At 42.0% G+C, this 15,100-nt stretch overlaps 1 protein-coding gene across 2 annotated transcripts; it reads left to right on the forward strand.

Annotated features, from left to right (window-relative positions):
* The first annotated feature begins 661 nt into the window (after nucleotides 1-661).
* Nucleotides 662-14,463, forward strand: PROK2 (prokineticin 2). Of its 2 annotated transcripts, XM_060402191.1 has the most exons (4): nucleotides 662-825; nucleotides 4,192-4,317; nucleotides 11,307-11,366; nucleotides 12,828-14,463. In XM_060402191.1, exons 1-4 carry the CDS (start codon nucleotides 730-732, stop codon nucleotides 12,930-12,932), a joined length of 387 nt encoding a protein of 128 aa, XP_060258174.1. In that variant the 5' UTR covers nucleotides 662-729; the 3' UTR covers nucleotides 12,933-14,463. The 2 variants fall into 2 exon arrangements, with proteins under 2 accessions (XP_060258174.1, XP_027813728.1); XM_027957927.3 differs by lacking the exon at nucleotides 11,307-11,366.
* The last annotated feature ends 637 nt before the right edge of the window (nucleotides 14,464-15,100 follow it).

Here is a 15,100-nt window from a genome sequence, read left to right on the forward strand (position 1 = left end):
CTGGAAGGACAAACCCCTCAGTGTCGTCAGGGATGTGGGATGAGGGGTAATTTTGCCCTCCCTTTGTTCTTTCCCCCTCTTTTTCCACGTTTCCAGGTTGTTTGTTTGATGTCTGTCATTTCTGTTCAGTTACTGGACCCTAAGGACAAACCAAGCGGCTGTAGGTGGCACACAGAAATTAATACATTGAGCGGCTTTGGGGACCTCCCTTGCTCCCCCGGTGTGTCCACAGCGCCCAGCACCTTAGTAGGCACTCCCTAGACATCTGGAGAGCAAATGAGCTGCAAGTTTGCAGCGCTGAGTACGTGGAGCTGGGGAAACCAGGACAGCAGAGGGGGTGTCTCCGACCACAAAAGACGTGCGGGCGCGTGCGGAAGGCAGCAGCGGCGCGAGGCAAGGGGCTAGCCGCGAGCGGGGCCCCGCGCGGGGGGCGCTGCCGGCGTAGCGCCCCGAGTGGGGGCGCCCGGGACTACGGCGACACGTGCGCGGCAGGGACGCCAGCAGTCCCCGCCGCGAGCGGAGCCCGGGCAGGCGGGTGGGCGCGGGGGTGTGCCCGCGCCATGCCCCCCGCGCGTGCGGCCGGCCGGGCGGCTGCGTGAGTCACGGCGGGGCTCGCCTTTATAACCGCCGGCACCGTCGCGCGAGTGGCCCGCCCGGCGCTCTGCGTTCCGCGCTCCAGCCCGTGCGTCCCCAACGGCCCCCCAACAGCCGCCCAGGCCCGAGGGCGCCATGAGAAGCCCGCGCTGCGCCCGCCTGCTGCTCCTACTGCTGCTGCTGCCGCCGCTGCTCACACCTCCCGCCGGCGACGCCGCGGTCATCACCGGGGTAAGCGGCCGGGGCGCACCTGTCCACCCGGGATGCGCGCCCTCCTCGTGCCGCGGGGTCGTGGGGGCGGGAGACGGAGTGGGGACCGCGACCGGGAGGTGGGGGCACGGGAGGGTTATCCCGGACCGGGACACCTGCCCCACTCGCCCCTTGGAGCACCTGGAAAAGCGCCCTGATCCCTAGGCAGCGGGCGGCCAGGACATCGGGCGCTCCCTGGAAGAAGTGACCACAGTCGCTCCCCACCACCTTCTCACGCTTGCCTGCCCCTCTGTCCTCGTGTTTGGTCTTTTTTTTTCTCTAAGTTGAAAGAAGTTTCCTTTGGCAGTTTTCTAAAGCACTTTCCCCCGGCTTTTCCAGCCTCTGTCCTTAAAATTTAAGTGCTTTAAAATGCAAAGGGGCAAGACCAGTACCCCCAGATCCTGGGAGACTTAATTCTGCGGTTGAGGAGTTTGCTCCCCAAAGCATCCTCTACAAAATCCCTTTGAAATAACTTGGTTCAAGGTCATGAGTGCACTTTTGAAAAGCAACGTGGGTCCTTTCTTCTGAGTTCCAGCGTTTTTCATTTCCCCCCCGCCAACGTCCTGAGCTTCTCCTTATAAAAGTTTTCCGTCTCCTGTTCCTGATAAAGCACCTACAGTGCTTTGCCTTAGTTGTGGAGGAGGTAATCCTGTAGATATTTCAGTTTAGAGAGATGTCATCATTTGTGGAAGCAGGAACTAGTTCAGTTCTCTCCTAGGTTCACCAACAATTTTCTTTGTGTGGATCCGAAGGATAACTTTAGAGCACAAAATGAAAATGTCTACTTTATGCCAACAATGCAGAATCGCTACCATTTCCTGACTGTTCAACTCTTCTAAGTCTGAAAGTATTTTACACCCCCATTAAATTATTTCAAATATCCAAGTTCACATAATAGGGTTTAAAGAAAAAACTTTTATGTTTGAAATGATAGTACACAGAGAATGAAATACCATTTAAATTTAAGGAAAGTGTCATTGTTTTGAGAAAATTAAGCACTATTGTCCCCATGTGCTTATAGCACATTGAAAGTCCTTGTATTATAACAGTATTTGGTTACAACCAATAGATATTTGGGTTATGGCCAAGAGACACTTAATTAATAAGCATTGTGATATTTATTAGTATGGTTTGTAGAGGTATTTACAGATATAGATGTATTTGAATAGCTTTGTCAGTCCATGTGGTTGAAAAAAAGTTTCTACAGGTCTTTCTAATACATGAGAATTGAAATCTGATTGGTTTTTCCCCATCTTCCCCTGCTGGCTCTTTAAATTTCTCCTAATCCTCTGAGCCCCAAATTCCTTTGTAATATAAGTATCTTTTTGTTCCATTCACAAGACAACACCAGTTGAATAGATTTGCAGTGGGTTAAAGATGAAGGGCATTAAGAAACAGCTGTCTAATTAAAAATATATAAACCTATGCAAGTCTTTGTAAGTATTTCCAAGAACTGAATCTTTTTTGTTACAAAGTGAAATCTTATCACATTGAATGTTTATCTGTTAAAGTTTAAACTGGCCTTATACGATTCTATGTGTTGTTTTCCTTGTTGCAAAACACTGCTAGAAAATAAAAGAATCTTTAAAATTTCTCTAAAACAGCATGGCAATAAAGAAATACAGTTATGTTTCCATGACAGGGACCATCTGGAGTCAAATGAAAAACCTAGTAACTTATCTAGATATGTCATCTCTAGGATGTTTAAAATCCAAGTGATTGATTGAAATTTCAGAGATTTTGGCTGGATTTTGATTGTCTTGTTAAAAGAGCTAGTGGGACTTCAGAATTCCTGGTCTTGAGCATCTGTTGAAATAAAATATTTCCTAAAACCTCCACCTTAAATATTTACTTTTGGGGGAGTAGTAATGTGGTTATTTTTGAATTGATTTATATGTCCACATAGATTTGTTAAAACTATTGAAAAAGATCGTATAGTAAACATCTCATTTATGGAATGTAATGGGTACGTATGTGTAATTTCTGATGTTCAGATAAAAACTGGAAAAATGGAACTGTTTTTATACTTTCCTATAAATGTCCAAACATCCCAAGATGAAAATTACAGTTTTTATCCAATACTTGTTTTAAATAGCCCAAGAAAAAATTCTAATGAGGGAAATAAATAACTCTAAAACAATATGGCTGATTACTTTAATGAAAAAAATAATGAATAAGATCTTGTATCCCCATATATTTGTGTTTTGAGAAGTTATAGCTGTCCCCAAAACTAAGAACTCTGAAGAAGTATCTTAGTTGTTTGCATTAAATCTGTGCTTAAATTTGTCTAAATTATAGATTTCTTAGCTTCTATGTAAGAAGTACGTATAGTATAGGATGTTCTCACCTTAACACTAACAACAGATTACTGAACACCATTCAAACAAAGCATCCTATTTATGGATGGTTCTAGGAAAGAACAATAGTTCTTTGGATCTATTTTCATGCAAATAAGTTTACACTTCATTATTTACTTCTATTTAGTCAAGTGAGGAAATTCCTCCATAGTTGATTCTTTGATTATATGTGTTTACACTTTTTATATTAGGAACAAGTGTTTTGAGTGTTCACTGTTGATAACTGCATCTGTCACTTGCATTTCTAAATCTGATGGATCTCAGAATAGTTTAATCTTATATTGTACACATATGTATACCCTAAGCCAATAATGTCCTTTTTTGCAAGTTACTCACCTGAGAAAAAAAAGGGTAACATAAGGCAAAAGTTTTGGTCTGCCCATTTTCAGCCTATGAAATTTCTTTCTTTCAAAAGGAAATGGTGAAAATCAAGTCAGAGGTGTGAGAAACGTCAAATCTCGTGAACCAAAATGCAAATATTTGAAAGAGAAAATGAGTTATACTTTTAAATTTACATCAGTATTTTTATGGATCTGGAGCATTTCATGATAGATTTAGAGACCATTTAAATCTCTTTTTTAAATTGGGCCCACTTTATTCTAGAGTTAATAGTTATAAAATCTTGTGATTCGGTTTATGTATTTCCTAATGGCCATGTATGGTAAAAGACCAGTATAAACTTCAAGTTCAAAGCTGTTTCATCCATAAAGCACTAGAAAAAGAGAGCTGATTTTTTTTTTAAGTGTTGGGGTTTATAATTTTCATATTGTGTGGGCCATTATTTAGGCTTTTTTTTTTTCACCAAGTGGGAAAATCTCTGATCAGATTTTATTGTAAATATGTTCAAATAAATGATTACAGTTTTTTTTAACATGTAAGATTATTAAAATCATAGCTGTGAGATATTATAAGAGCTTCTTTTTTTTACCGCTAATTTTAGCCTGAGCCGTTCTGATTATCTTTATTTATCTGTTTGCTTATTACATTTCAGGCCTGCGACAGGGACCCCCAGTGTGGTGGAGGCATGTGCTGTGCTGTTAGTATCTGGGTTAAGAGCATACGGATTTGCACACCGATGGGCAAAGTGGGAGACAGTTGCCATCCGATGACTCGTAAAGTTAGTATATATGTGTTCCTGTTTGTTCTCTTACATTTCAGTTACTCAGCTTCAAGCAAGGCCTCTATGACATGAAATGTGCTAGAAATTGGAAATCAGAGAAGATGAAGTGGAAAACCTCTTCCATTCTCCTCTCCATCTGAGAGAAGTGTATTCTTACCATCCTTATTTAACTGATTGTTCACATATCTTTGTTCTCATGGCATTAGAAACATTTCATAAAAATAATTTGAAACACTGAATTTTGCTTTACAGTTTAAGAATATAAATATATATTACTTTTGGGTGTATGAATATATTTTATATCCTAAAAGACCATTTATATATATATTACCATTTATATTATATACATATATGTATGTATATATATAAAATACTGTGTATACTTCTTTGCTGAAATCAGAATAGGAAAGCTCTTGAAAACAGTTTTAATGTCAGACCTACTGAAAAGGCAGAAGCACATGAGTTTGTGCTTTGGGTTTGCAGAAAATGATCCATGATGCAATCACGCTTGTTTCTTAACTTGAAAGTCCTACATTTTGACTCTCTCCACAGGATGCAATGTTCACAACCCTGGAGATTCATGATGTTTACCTTCCCAATTTATTTTACTATCTAACAGCTCAATATCACAATGACCTGAACACCATTTTTGGAAAGTTATTGACAGGAAGTGGCAGGAGTGAGGCAGGATCAGATGGGGCTGCAGAGGTTGTGTCCTCAGGCGTTGCAGACCCTCCTGTCTGCAGGGGCCAGGGAGCCGTGTGGGACTCCCTGAAGTGGGTGGGTGGCAGGTAGGAGGGAGCAGAGAAGTTTGTGGCGCCTGGAGAATGAGTGTCCTTCAGATACAAAACGTTTGAAACCCAGTATGGGTCCAGCCAAATCCCCCAGGGGTGCCAGGCGGCAGATGCTCTTCTTGTGCCGTCAGTACATCCTCACTTACCAGCAGCTACATGGGGTCCAGGGTGCAGGGGTGGGTAGGGAGCGATATGTGTGTGCGTGAGGGCATGTCCCAGGCCTGGGGGCTTGTTGAAGGGGAGTTCAGTCCTCTGCAGTGTTCTTTCTCTACCCATCACATCCTCTAAAGACAGGTCAAATGTTCTCAAAGCAAACTGAATTCTGCCTTCTGCCGCCTTCTTTTCCCCACGTGTGGCTTAGGGTTTAAAACTGAAATGGAGCCAAGTATCTTTCCCATACTTCACAGTCACAGATAACAGCTAAGGTTTTGACTCTATCTGAATGAAATAAGGAAATAAGTTGGGGTTTCACTCAGTGTGCTGCAGTGGGGACCCTGGTTGTTTCGACCCATCTGAAGATGGCCTTGGGCTCTCCTGTGGTTTCCTTGAGAAACACTTCCTGTTGCATTGGTACCACTCTTGAGCCGGTGCTGTCGTTTGTAAGCATGATATGCACCTTTTATTCCTGGCCATTTTGAGACAGGAAAGGTTTCAAAACTGTTAGTTGTCTGGTTCTGTGCCAAACCACTAACCCCATTCCCCTTGTGGGGGTTGGGGTAGGGAGGTGAAGCCTGCCCAGCCGCCTTTGGCACTGGTCTCAGTTTTTTTCATCAGCCTTATCCAACACGAGTTGTCTTTTGTCCGTGGGAGTCGCTGTCGCTTCAAAGTTGACTCTTAATTCACTGTTCTTTCAGAATTAGTTGTCTTTGTACATTGTTAGTATAACCTCGGGTACCCCAGCTGGTTTGCTAAAATGAGTCAAGAATGGCACATTCTGGGTAACTATTTTTGTACAAATAGCAGTTGCTACTTGTTGTATGCCCTGGTGCACCAGATCCTCGATATGATACTAAATGTTGTGGATGTGTTTCTCATTTAATACAAGTCTGTGAAGTAAGGTTTGGTTTTCTCCCATCCTCTGCACAGCATTCAGCCTCACAGGGGCTCAGTATGTGGCTGAGGTCCCAGGTGATAGGTCAGAGAACAGGCTCTGAGTTTTGCTCTGTCCGTCACTCCACTGGGATCTACTTCAGTGAAAGCTGTGGTCGTGTTTAATTTGAACTGTTTTTCAGTGCAGCTAACCCAGATGGGTTTGTGTAGGGAAGATGCTCCCTGAGGTGACACATAATAGTCCAGAGTTGAAATCTGCCTCATCCTGTTGTTCTGATGAGGTTTCCAAATACTGAGATATTTTGACAAGAGAACCAGATTCTATTTTCCTGGTTCCTATAGTTTCTAGTTCAGGTTTAGCGCAAAGTCAGTTTTGAAAGAAAACAAAATCATTCTCCTGCCATAAACCCAGGAGCATCTCTGTGCTGTGTTTTTAATCACACTTATGATAATAAAGTCTAAGATAACAGATTATGGTTTTCATAGTAAAATTAAGTGATAAAAGAACTGAAAGTACTGAAAAAAGATGTTAATGTCAGATCTGAACTTACCCCCATTCAGATAACCACTTGAACCATGTTTTTAGACCTCAATGCTGTTCATATTGGTTATTTTACTGTCTGGAAAATACTTTTTCATAAGTCATTTCAATAACCTAGTTCTTGTCCCAGAGTTGTTACTTGTTCTGAGTGAAATTAACTTATCCTGATGAAAACCTAGTTCTTCCAGAGTATCTTTCAGCTATATTCTATTCAAAGCAACTTAAAAAAAAAAAACCCCATTTTAAAATAAATATGTCCTGGTGAGACTCTACTCTAAAGTTTTGCAGTTCATTAGTAGATAGTAAAAATAAAGATGGACGCTGTATAAAAGTTCTTTTAAATAGAATGTGTTCATTACCTTCCCCCCTCCATTTTCTTTTTGCCTTCTAAAAAAAAAAATAGATAAACTCTGATTGTGGTCACAGGGACTGGTGTATTAGAAGCACAAGACTATGAATAGGTGAGGACTATACCTGCTCTAATTTTAAACTTTCCATTCTAGTTTGACTTAGACATTAGCCACTGATATTTATTTGGATAAAGTGAACAGTATTTGATGAATGAAATTAAGACCTATAGGTAGAAACTATTGAATTCATTTTACTATTTTGTTTTTTTTTTTAATTTTTACTATTTTGTTTCTGATGTATCAATTAGACAGTTTAGACACTGCTAGGCTACAATTTTGTAATTGTAAAGTTTTTAACTTCACATTTGATCATTCAAAAATAGAATAAAATATAAGTCTACTTGAAAGGAATAGGATGCGTGCTTTCTAAACACATTTTTAGGTAGATAGTAGTTATAACGTGTATTGATTTTTTTTAACAACTCATTTTTAATAATTCAGAGTGCATTATTAAATCACATATCTACTGGGAATACTTTGCTGTTTATTGCCTTCTCCAGTTTAAGAAACACTAGTTCCTATTAGTACCCACACTTTTATTAACAGAGCTTACAAAGATTAGTCATGTCCATCCTATACTGTTTACTCACGGGCTTTAGAAGTTTATGTGATGAGTACTTTAATTCCTTATTATTTTATTAAAATATTAAATTTAATCTATATTTCCTTCAAAAAATTAATCTTATTTTTAAATTTTGCTCCATTTTTTATGTTAACATTTTTTTAGCGCTTGCTTTGGTTTTTTATTTTTGTTTTTGAGCTGCACTTTAAAACTTGATTAATCCATTTTCCTTTTCTGAAGAAAATAATTTCCAGTTAACAACAGGACTTCTGAGCCTGGGCTCTTCTGACATTTTAGACGGGATGGCTCTTTGTTGTGGGGGTGGCCCTGGGCATTGTAGGATGTTTACTAGCGTCCCTAGTCTCTACCCGCTAGATACCGTCGCACCTCATCCGAGTTGTGACCTCCAGAATGGCCTCTAGATGTCCCACCGGGCGTTGCAGGGGGCTGGAGTCACGCCAGGTGAGCACCACTGTCTGATGCTTCACTTACTTAGCCTTACAGGTGAGCACCACTGTCTGATGCTTCACTTACTTAGCCTTACAACACATAGCATAGGAGGTGCCGCATCTTCACCTCTAGGGAACTCGTCAGCCACCCAAGCACACAGCTTCTGCCACCATCCACACAGGTGCTGGTGGCTGCCACACGATTGTCAGGATGTGTGTGTGTCGGGGGGCCCTTTGACCCGTAGAAACTACCGCTCCATTTCTTGCATATCTTTTATGCTCCTCTAGTCCCAGAGACTCAAGGTTCCCCAACTCAAGTCCAGTTCCATACAACCAAGGAGGCTGGCCCATCATTCCCTGGTTTTCTTTATTTTTTCTGGGGACGCTGTGCAGTGGGAGGCCCAGGTCTGTGTCGGGTCCACTTCCGTCAGCACAGGCCCCAGGTTAACGTGATGCTCACAGGAGGGGAACAGATCAATAATTGTACATTTAGGGTCCTGAGAATATATGTACTGTGTCAAGTTGCTTCAGTCGTGTCCGACTCTTGGCGACATTGTGACTGTAGCCTGCCAGCTTCCTCATTCATGGGATTCTCCAGGCAAGAATACTGGAGTGGGTTGCCATTTCCTTCTCTAGGGGCTCTTCCCGACCCAGGGGTTGAACCCACATCCCTTACATCTTCTGCACTGGCAGGCAGATTCTTTACCAGTAGGGCCACCTGGGAAACCATGAGCATATGTGCCTATTCCCAAAAGACAAAAAAAAAATGACAAGAAACCACACAGTGGCACTCATCAGAGCTATTAAAACCAGAAACTGTGGCAGTGTGGGATTCGTCATTTTTATTTTATGCACTCATACCATTTGACTTTTTTGAACTATGAACTTCTATTGATAAAGTGGTAAGAAAACTGGTTTTAATGAGGAAAAAAATTATTGGGCCAGTGCTTTTTATGTCACGTGACTCAGCTTTTCCTCAAGTATCCCATTGTGTTTCCTTCTTTAACACAATTGACTCTGTTTTGAGAGATAGCACAAATACTATTTTGGTTTCTTATCAGCACTGTTTCTCTTTAAAAATGCTGCAAATGTGTTGGACATCATGCCTTCTCACGAGTGCTGAAGCTTCTGCCTTGGTAACTCCTAGAATTTGCTGATTGGAAATCTATAGTATTAGAAACATTGGCTTGAGTACATAGTTGATCCTAAAGTAAGCCGTCATGTTGGTACTGAATGATTAGCTCCTTGGCTGTATTTATACGTCTAAAGATGCATCTTCTGTGAACACCTTCTTGTGCATGTGTGACTGTCAAACTGCTGCTAGGTTTGCCATACATGAATGTAGAAATAGCAGTGAACGGGCCAGTCAAGAAATGGGCAGGTATCTATGGGGTGTTCACCATGTCAGAAATTGTAGTGTGTGCGATTGAGAGGATGCAGATGGAGGAGAAAACTGCTACAGGCTCATCCAGTGTAGAAAAGCTCGGATGAGGGAGGGAGAAACACAGGCTGGATCTTGAAAAAGAATAAAAATAAGAAAAGGGCACCCAGGTATAAAGGGACCTGCCAGTCTAATCACTGTGTTAAATTGAGTGGCAGCAAATCTAGGTTGATGTTTACACAATCATGATGCCCTGGGTAAGAAAAAGAATAATAGACATTTTTGAAGTTTTCACAAAAACACTTGACCTTGAGAATACTTTGCCAGGGCCCTTCCTAGACCCTAGAGGGACCCTACATAGGCAAGAGCCTTTGGTTTCTGAGTTTGGTGACATTGATCAGTGCCAGGCAGAGAGGTTTAGGATGAAGGTGGAGCCCCAGGACCTGAGAGGATCACCTCTTTACCCCTCAGGGAGGTCACAGACATTGGGGTGGCATTGGGGTAGAAGACAAGCATTTGACACATGTATTTTTGAGTGTGTCCTTTGTACCAGGCTGAATGTTAATGCACTCAAAACTAAAAGATTCTCTTTTGTTCCCAGGGCCTGGAGTCTGGGCCTGGTGGTATTTTGAAGAGGATGGAGATGGGTTTGACTGTGATATGTTTCTTCTGTGGCTTGATGACCTCGGTCAGGTGTGTTGCTTCACCTCAAGAGGAAGCCACTTAGCTCGTGTCACAGGGAGGCAGAAATCTGGCACCCGGCTTTAACATGGCACTCAGACATCACGCCTTTCTGTGGCCTGGCCTGTGGCAGGCTGCTAGTGCGAGTTATTTCTCTTTCCTGCTGCTTTTGCTGCTGAGAACCCACATGGCAGGCCCAAGAGTGACCACAGTGTCGAGGTGCACAGAGCATCAGACTGAAGCCTTGAGTTCGTAGTAGCTGAAACTGTCTTACTGAGTGTCTGTCACTGATATGACACTCCATCTTGGGTAGAGGCCTTTCTTGTTTGACTCCTCGCTGTATCCTCAGTCCCTAAAACAGGGCCTGACGTGCTGGTGACACGCAGTCAGTGTCTGTTGAACGAATGAACAGGAGACACCTGGTTGGTGTCCTCCGTGTGTAACAGTTGGACATGCTTGTTACAGGTAGCACTCACTTTTTCCAGGCTCTTGTTCCTTGCCGCCTGTGCTTGTTCCTCTCAACCTCAGCACTGTGGACATTTGAGAACAGGCAACTCTTTGCCATAGGAGGGGTCCCCTGAGTTGTAGGATGTTTAGCAACACCCTTGGCCTCTATCCACCAGATGCCCCCTCCCTGCACTGTGACACACAAGAATGGCTCTGGACATTGCCAGCCGTCTCCTGGGGCAGCATCACCCCAAACTGAGACCCACTGATTCATGCAGTAGTTTGGGGCTCAGTGAAAGGAATCTCTCAAAATCTCTAGGTCAAGGTCATGAGTTATTATGTCTCATGTAATTGAGACATAATAACTTGTAATTGTCCAAGCCATTCCTGCTGCCCCCACCCCCTCTGATGTATTCTCAGGGGCAACAAATGAGCCGGCCTTCTGTGGACCCTTTGATGCACACAGTGACAGAACCATTCTAGCCCATGTCTGCATGGGACCGATGGCCATGTGCCCCCATGTAGACACTGCCTTTAGAGCCTTGAAAGTAATGCTCTCGCAAAAGGACAGAGGAACTGGGATGGTCCTGCCTGTTCACCACGTGCCACCCCCACCCGCCTACTCTTCCCTTTGTATTTATTGATCTCAACCATCTCCCTGGCCCTTCCAGAACCATTTTGGAAATGGAAGGCAGGAAAGAAGAAAGAGGAAGAGAAGAAGAAAGAAAAAGGTAAGGAGAACATGAGCATGGTAGCATCCAAAGATAATGCCCAGAATAATTAGCCTTGACCATTGCTGAACACCCACAGAATTGGACCCATCCAATCAGTTCAACCTGAAAATAAGGTTAGAATGGTTCTGCCACTGTCTGCAGACAGCCTTTTGTTCAGCCTTTTGTTTGATGCAGAAAGAAATGATTTCAAAAGCATCTGGAAGATGCATCTCAAGATTTTCTTATAAGGATAGATCACTCGTGTGGGGCAGCCTCTTTTGGTGGAATAGAATAGGAAGTGCGCTAGAATGATACCAAAGGAAGCATCTGAGCTGGGAGGCAGGAAGGATGCATTTCTGTGCCGTGTGTCAACTGTGGAAGGACCCCCTGAAGGCATGAGATTGCAGTAGCTGTCCTCTCTCATATTACCCTCAATCGGGTAACTTGCCATCTCATTTCATTAATAGCAACCACTTGCAGGCCTACAGTTTCTCCCTATCCCTTGCAAAGCAGGCAGATTCTCGAGGGGGCACCATTCCTATGGGAAGAGTGGGTTTTGCTCTTTGCCTCTAGAAAGCATACGTGTTTTGTGAGTCCTTCACTTGCCCCTGGCACAGAGAATGACCACACCAGTTGCTAGTTGACCCTCCTCAACCTAGCTTCACCCAGGTTCGAGCAGGTTCTTAGAAACAGCAACCGAACTGTGCTTGGTTTGGTTCGGTTCGGTTGAACTGTGCTTGGTTCAAGCTTCACCCAGGTTCAAGCAGGTTCTTAGAAACAGCAACTGAACTGTGAACAGCAACTGAACTGGGGTGAGAGCAACCTTTTGCTGCTGGCTCTCCTGCCTGGGGTTTGCTCTGCTACATTTCTGCAAATCGGGCTGCCTCCTTCCCTGATTTTGTTGGCTTACAGGATCTCAGTTCCCTGACCAGGGATTGAACCCAGGCCACAGCAGTGAAAGCACCAAATCTTAACCACTAGACTGCCAGGGAACTCCCTCACATCTTTGCACAAATCTATGAATTTATACATTTCTCATCATCAGTGAATTTTTATTTGCTTATTGTATGCATGTGGTCGTGCCCATAAAGTTATGTTCTCTTCAAGGAGCTTCAGTAGCAGGACACTCTAAAAAAGAATTACATGAGAAAAAGTAAAAGACAGTGTAGCTTGCTGATTCAATGCTTGGTCCTTCAGGTCCACTTGCCAGCCAAGCTTCAAGTTCTGGATATGTGACCTCAGGCAATTTCCTAACCTCTCTGTGCCTCCGTCTCTCATCTATCAGATGGATGTGATTAAAGTGTTTGCCATCTTCACAGAATGGTTGGAAGGCTGCGAAAGGATAATACATGAAAATAGATGCTGTTGTTTGAAGAATAGTTAATATTTAATAAACACTAACTTGTTATTCAAAGAAATTCCTTAAGAATAGTTTTTTTAACATTTCCTGCTCTAACTCAGTTTTCTTTTTTATTTTAGGTTCCGTTTTTTGGGCGGAGAATGCATCACACGTGTCCATGCCTGCCCGGCTTGGCCTGTTCACGGACTTCGTTTAACCGATATACTTGTTTAGCCCGGAAGTAATCACTTTAGAGGAGATGCTTTTAATGTGAACAGCCACACAATGTCTAAAGCCTGTTCACCTGTGATTGTGTCAAACAGATAATATGCCAGAACGAAATGCTATTGCTTCCTCAGTTCTCTAAGTCACATTTCCCTCTTTGATTTTTAAATGATGTTGTACTTTTTTTTTTTTTTTGATTGAAAGGGGATTTATATTTTGAATAGAAACATAAAGTGCAGGACATTATGGAACAGTTCTCATTTCCCTGTTTGTGTTTTCATTTGGCTTTTTTTAAAAAAATGCCAATAACTCACCCATTTTCACAAAAGTGCAGAGAATACAAATCTGTTATTTTGTTACAGAAATTTTTTTTCCCTAAACATACCCTGCCCCCAGCCCTGCCCCACCACACACACACACACACACACACACACACACACACACACACACACACACACACACGGGGTCTCTTTGCTTCATTCCCCAATGAGTTTTAAGACTCCCATTTTATTGTTTGGCATTTCCCTCCCTGACCCTCTAGCATTTTACAGTGAGGATCCATATCCTTGAGCTTGCTGGCAGAATTACTGATGAGAATCAAGCTTTTTTGCCTGATACTTAAACAGTGGAAAGAATGTGTAGTTGAACCAGATACCCTAAACTTCTCTTATAGGAAGTAGAGATGGGGCTGCTTCTGAACTTTGACTGAACCTGCTTGTGTAAGTGGGTGCCAGGTCTGCGGTTGACCAGTGTAAGGACAGAGAGAATGGGAAGTCAAATTAATTTAGTCCAGATTTATAGATTTGGGATTTTTTTAAAAAAGACATTTCCAGTACAATATTACATTTATTTCTTTTTTCTTTTTATAAAGATTTTGTTTTAACAAAAGTCTCCTAGTTAGAGATGTTCCAGAAAATGTCACTTGAAGAAGATGTATTGATTTTAATCTGGCATAACACTAGTTACCATGTTAAAATCAGTATTAAGTTGTCATTCAAATTTTATCTGTAACCCAAAGGTCTGTTGTGATGGATTGCCTGATCCTGTCATTTGTACATACCACTATTGCTGTGTAAAAATTCTGTATCAGAATGACAGTACTGTATATCATTTGATTTATTTTTAATATTATATCCTTATTTTTGTCACAGTTGTCAGTTTTTATTACAAGCGGATTTCTATATAGTCCATATTAAAAAAATGGGTAAAGACTCCAGAGTTGGTAATATAGCCCTAACAGTGTGTACATTTTCCTTTTACATACAGGAAAGTTCTGTTTGCATGAGTTTTGTGGTAGTACAAAAATAATGTATAAATCGGTGAGGTTTGGGGGAATGAAGGAAAATTATGACATGCATAACTGTAATCAAAATGGACTCATGACATTTCACTGTCTTGATTCAGCAAATAGTAATGGGTGTTGATCATCAGTGGTTAGGCAGGGTGCTAGGCCCTGGCCTATGGCGATGCCAGTGTAGCCTGGCCTTGAAAAAAACCCAGCAAGTATTGTAAATGGATTGAAATTTGCAAATAAACAGCTTCTGAAATGTGTTTAACTGACTAAAGTGGCCATGCCAACCCGCTAACCCACAAAAAGTAATTGTTCATTTTGTAGTCATTTATTCAGCCGGGACTTACAGTTGCATGTTACATATAACTTTTCCCCTGGGGTAAGTCGTGCTATAAGTGTATTCAATTTTGCTGTACTTAGTGCCATACTTGGTCGTAGAAGGATTATTTTTGGTTCAGTTTAGTTTGCATTCAAGAAACATTCCTCGGTGAGTTTGTTGGGGGGAAAAAATAGTCTTCAAGTGGAATTATGGGTAATTTTGCTCAATTTTGATCAGTGCTGTTTTCACATAATGCTCCACACATCCTTTTTCATAAGTGGTGAAAACTTGATTGGGTCAATCATCTGTTTTCCCTCAGGTTAAAAGACATGTAGCTTTTATAGAAGTTTACTTTTATATATCAACTTCACATTTTAAATCAATACCTAAAAACTGCGTATACACAGCCAAGAGAATATTATGTGGATCGCGTGTAGAAAACTTAGAACCGAACCTACTGACGCACCACCATTCAAAGAAAAACAGAGCTTTGTCATTTGTTACCTCTCTCGTTGGTTATTATTTTTGTTGAGGAGTGTGCTGTTCTATTTGGTTATTACTTTTTAACTTGTTACCAG

Source organism: Ovis aries, chromosome 19 (genome assembly GCF_016772045.2).
Source record: "Ovis aries strain OAR_USU_Benz2616 breed Rambouillet chromosome 19, ARS-UI_Ramb_v3.0, whole genome shotgun sequence".
NCBI lineage: Eukaryota > Metazoa > Chordata > Mammalia > Artiodactyla > Bovidae > Ovis > Ovis aries.

Bases quoted from the DNA above. Each gene is read 5' to 3' on its own strand.
- PROK2 (XM_060402191.1), top strand. From the start codon at position 730: ATGAGAAGCCCGCGCTGCGCCCGCCTGCTGCTCCTACTGCTGCTGCTG. The intron at 4,318-11,306 runs GTTAGTATATAT...TGGCCCTTCCAG, and splicing joins GCCATCCGATGACTCGTAAA to AACCATTTTGGAAATGGAAG. The intron at 11,367-12,827 runs GTAAGGAGAACA...TTTTTATTTTAG, and splicing joins AGAGAAGAAGAAAGAAAAAG to GTTCCGTTTTTTGGGCGGAG.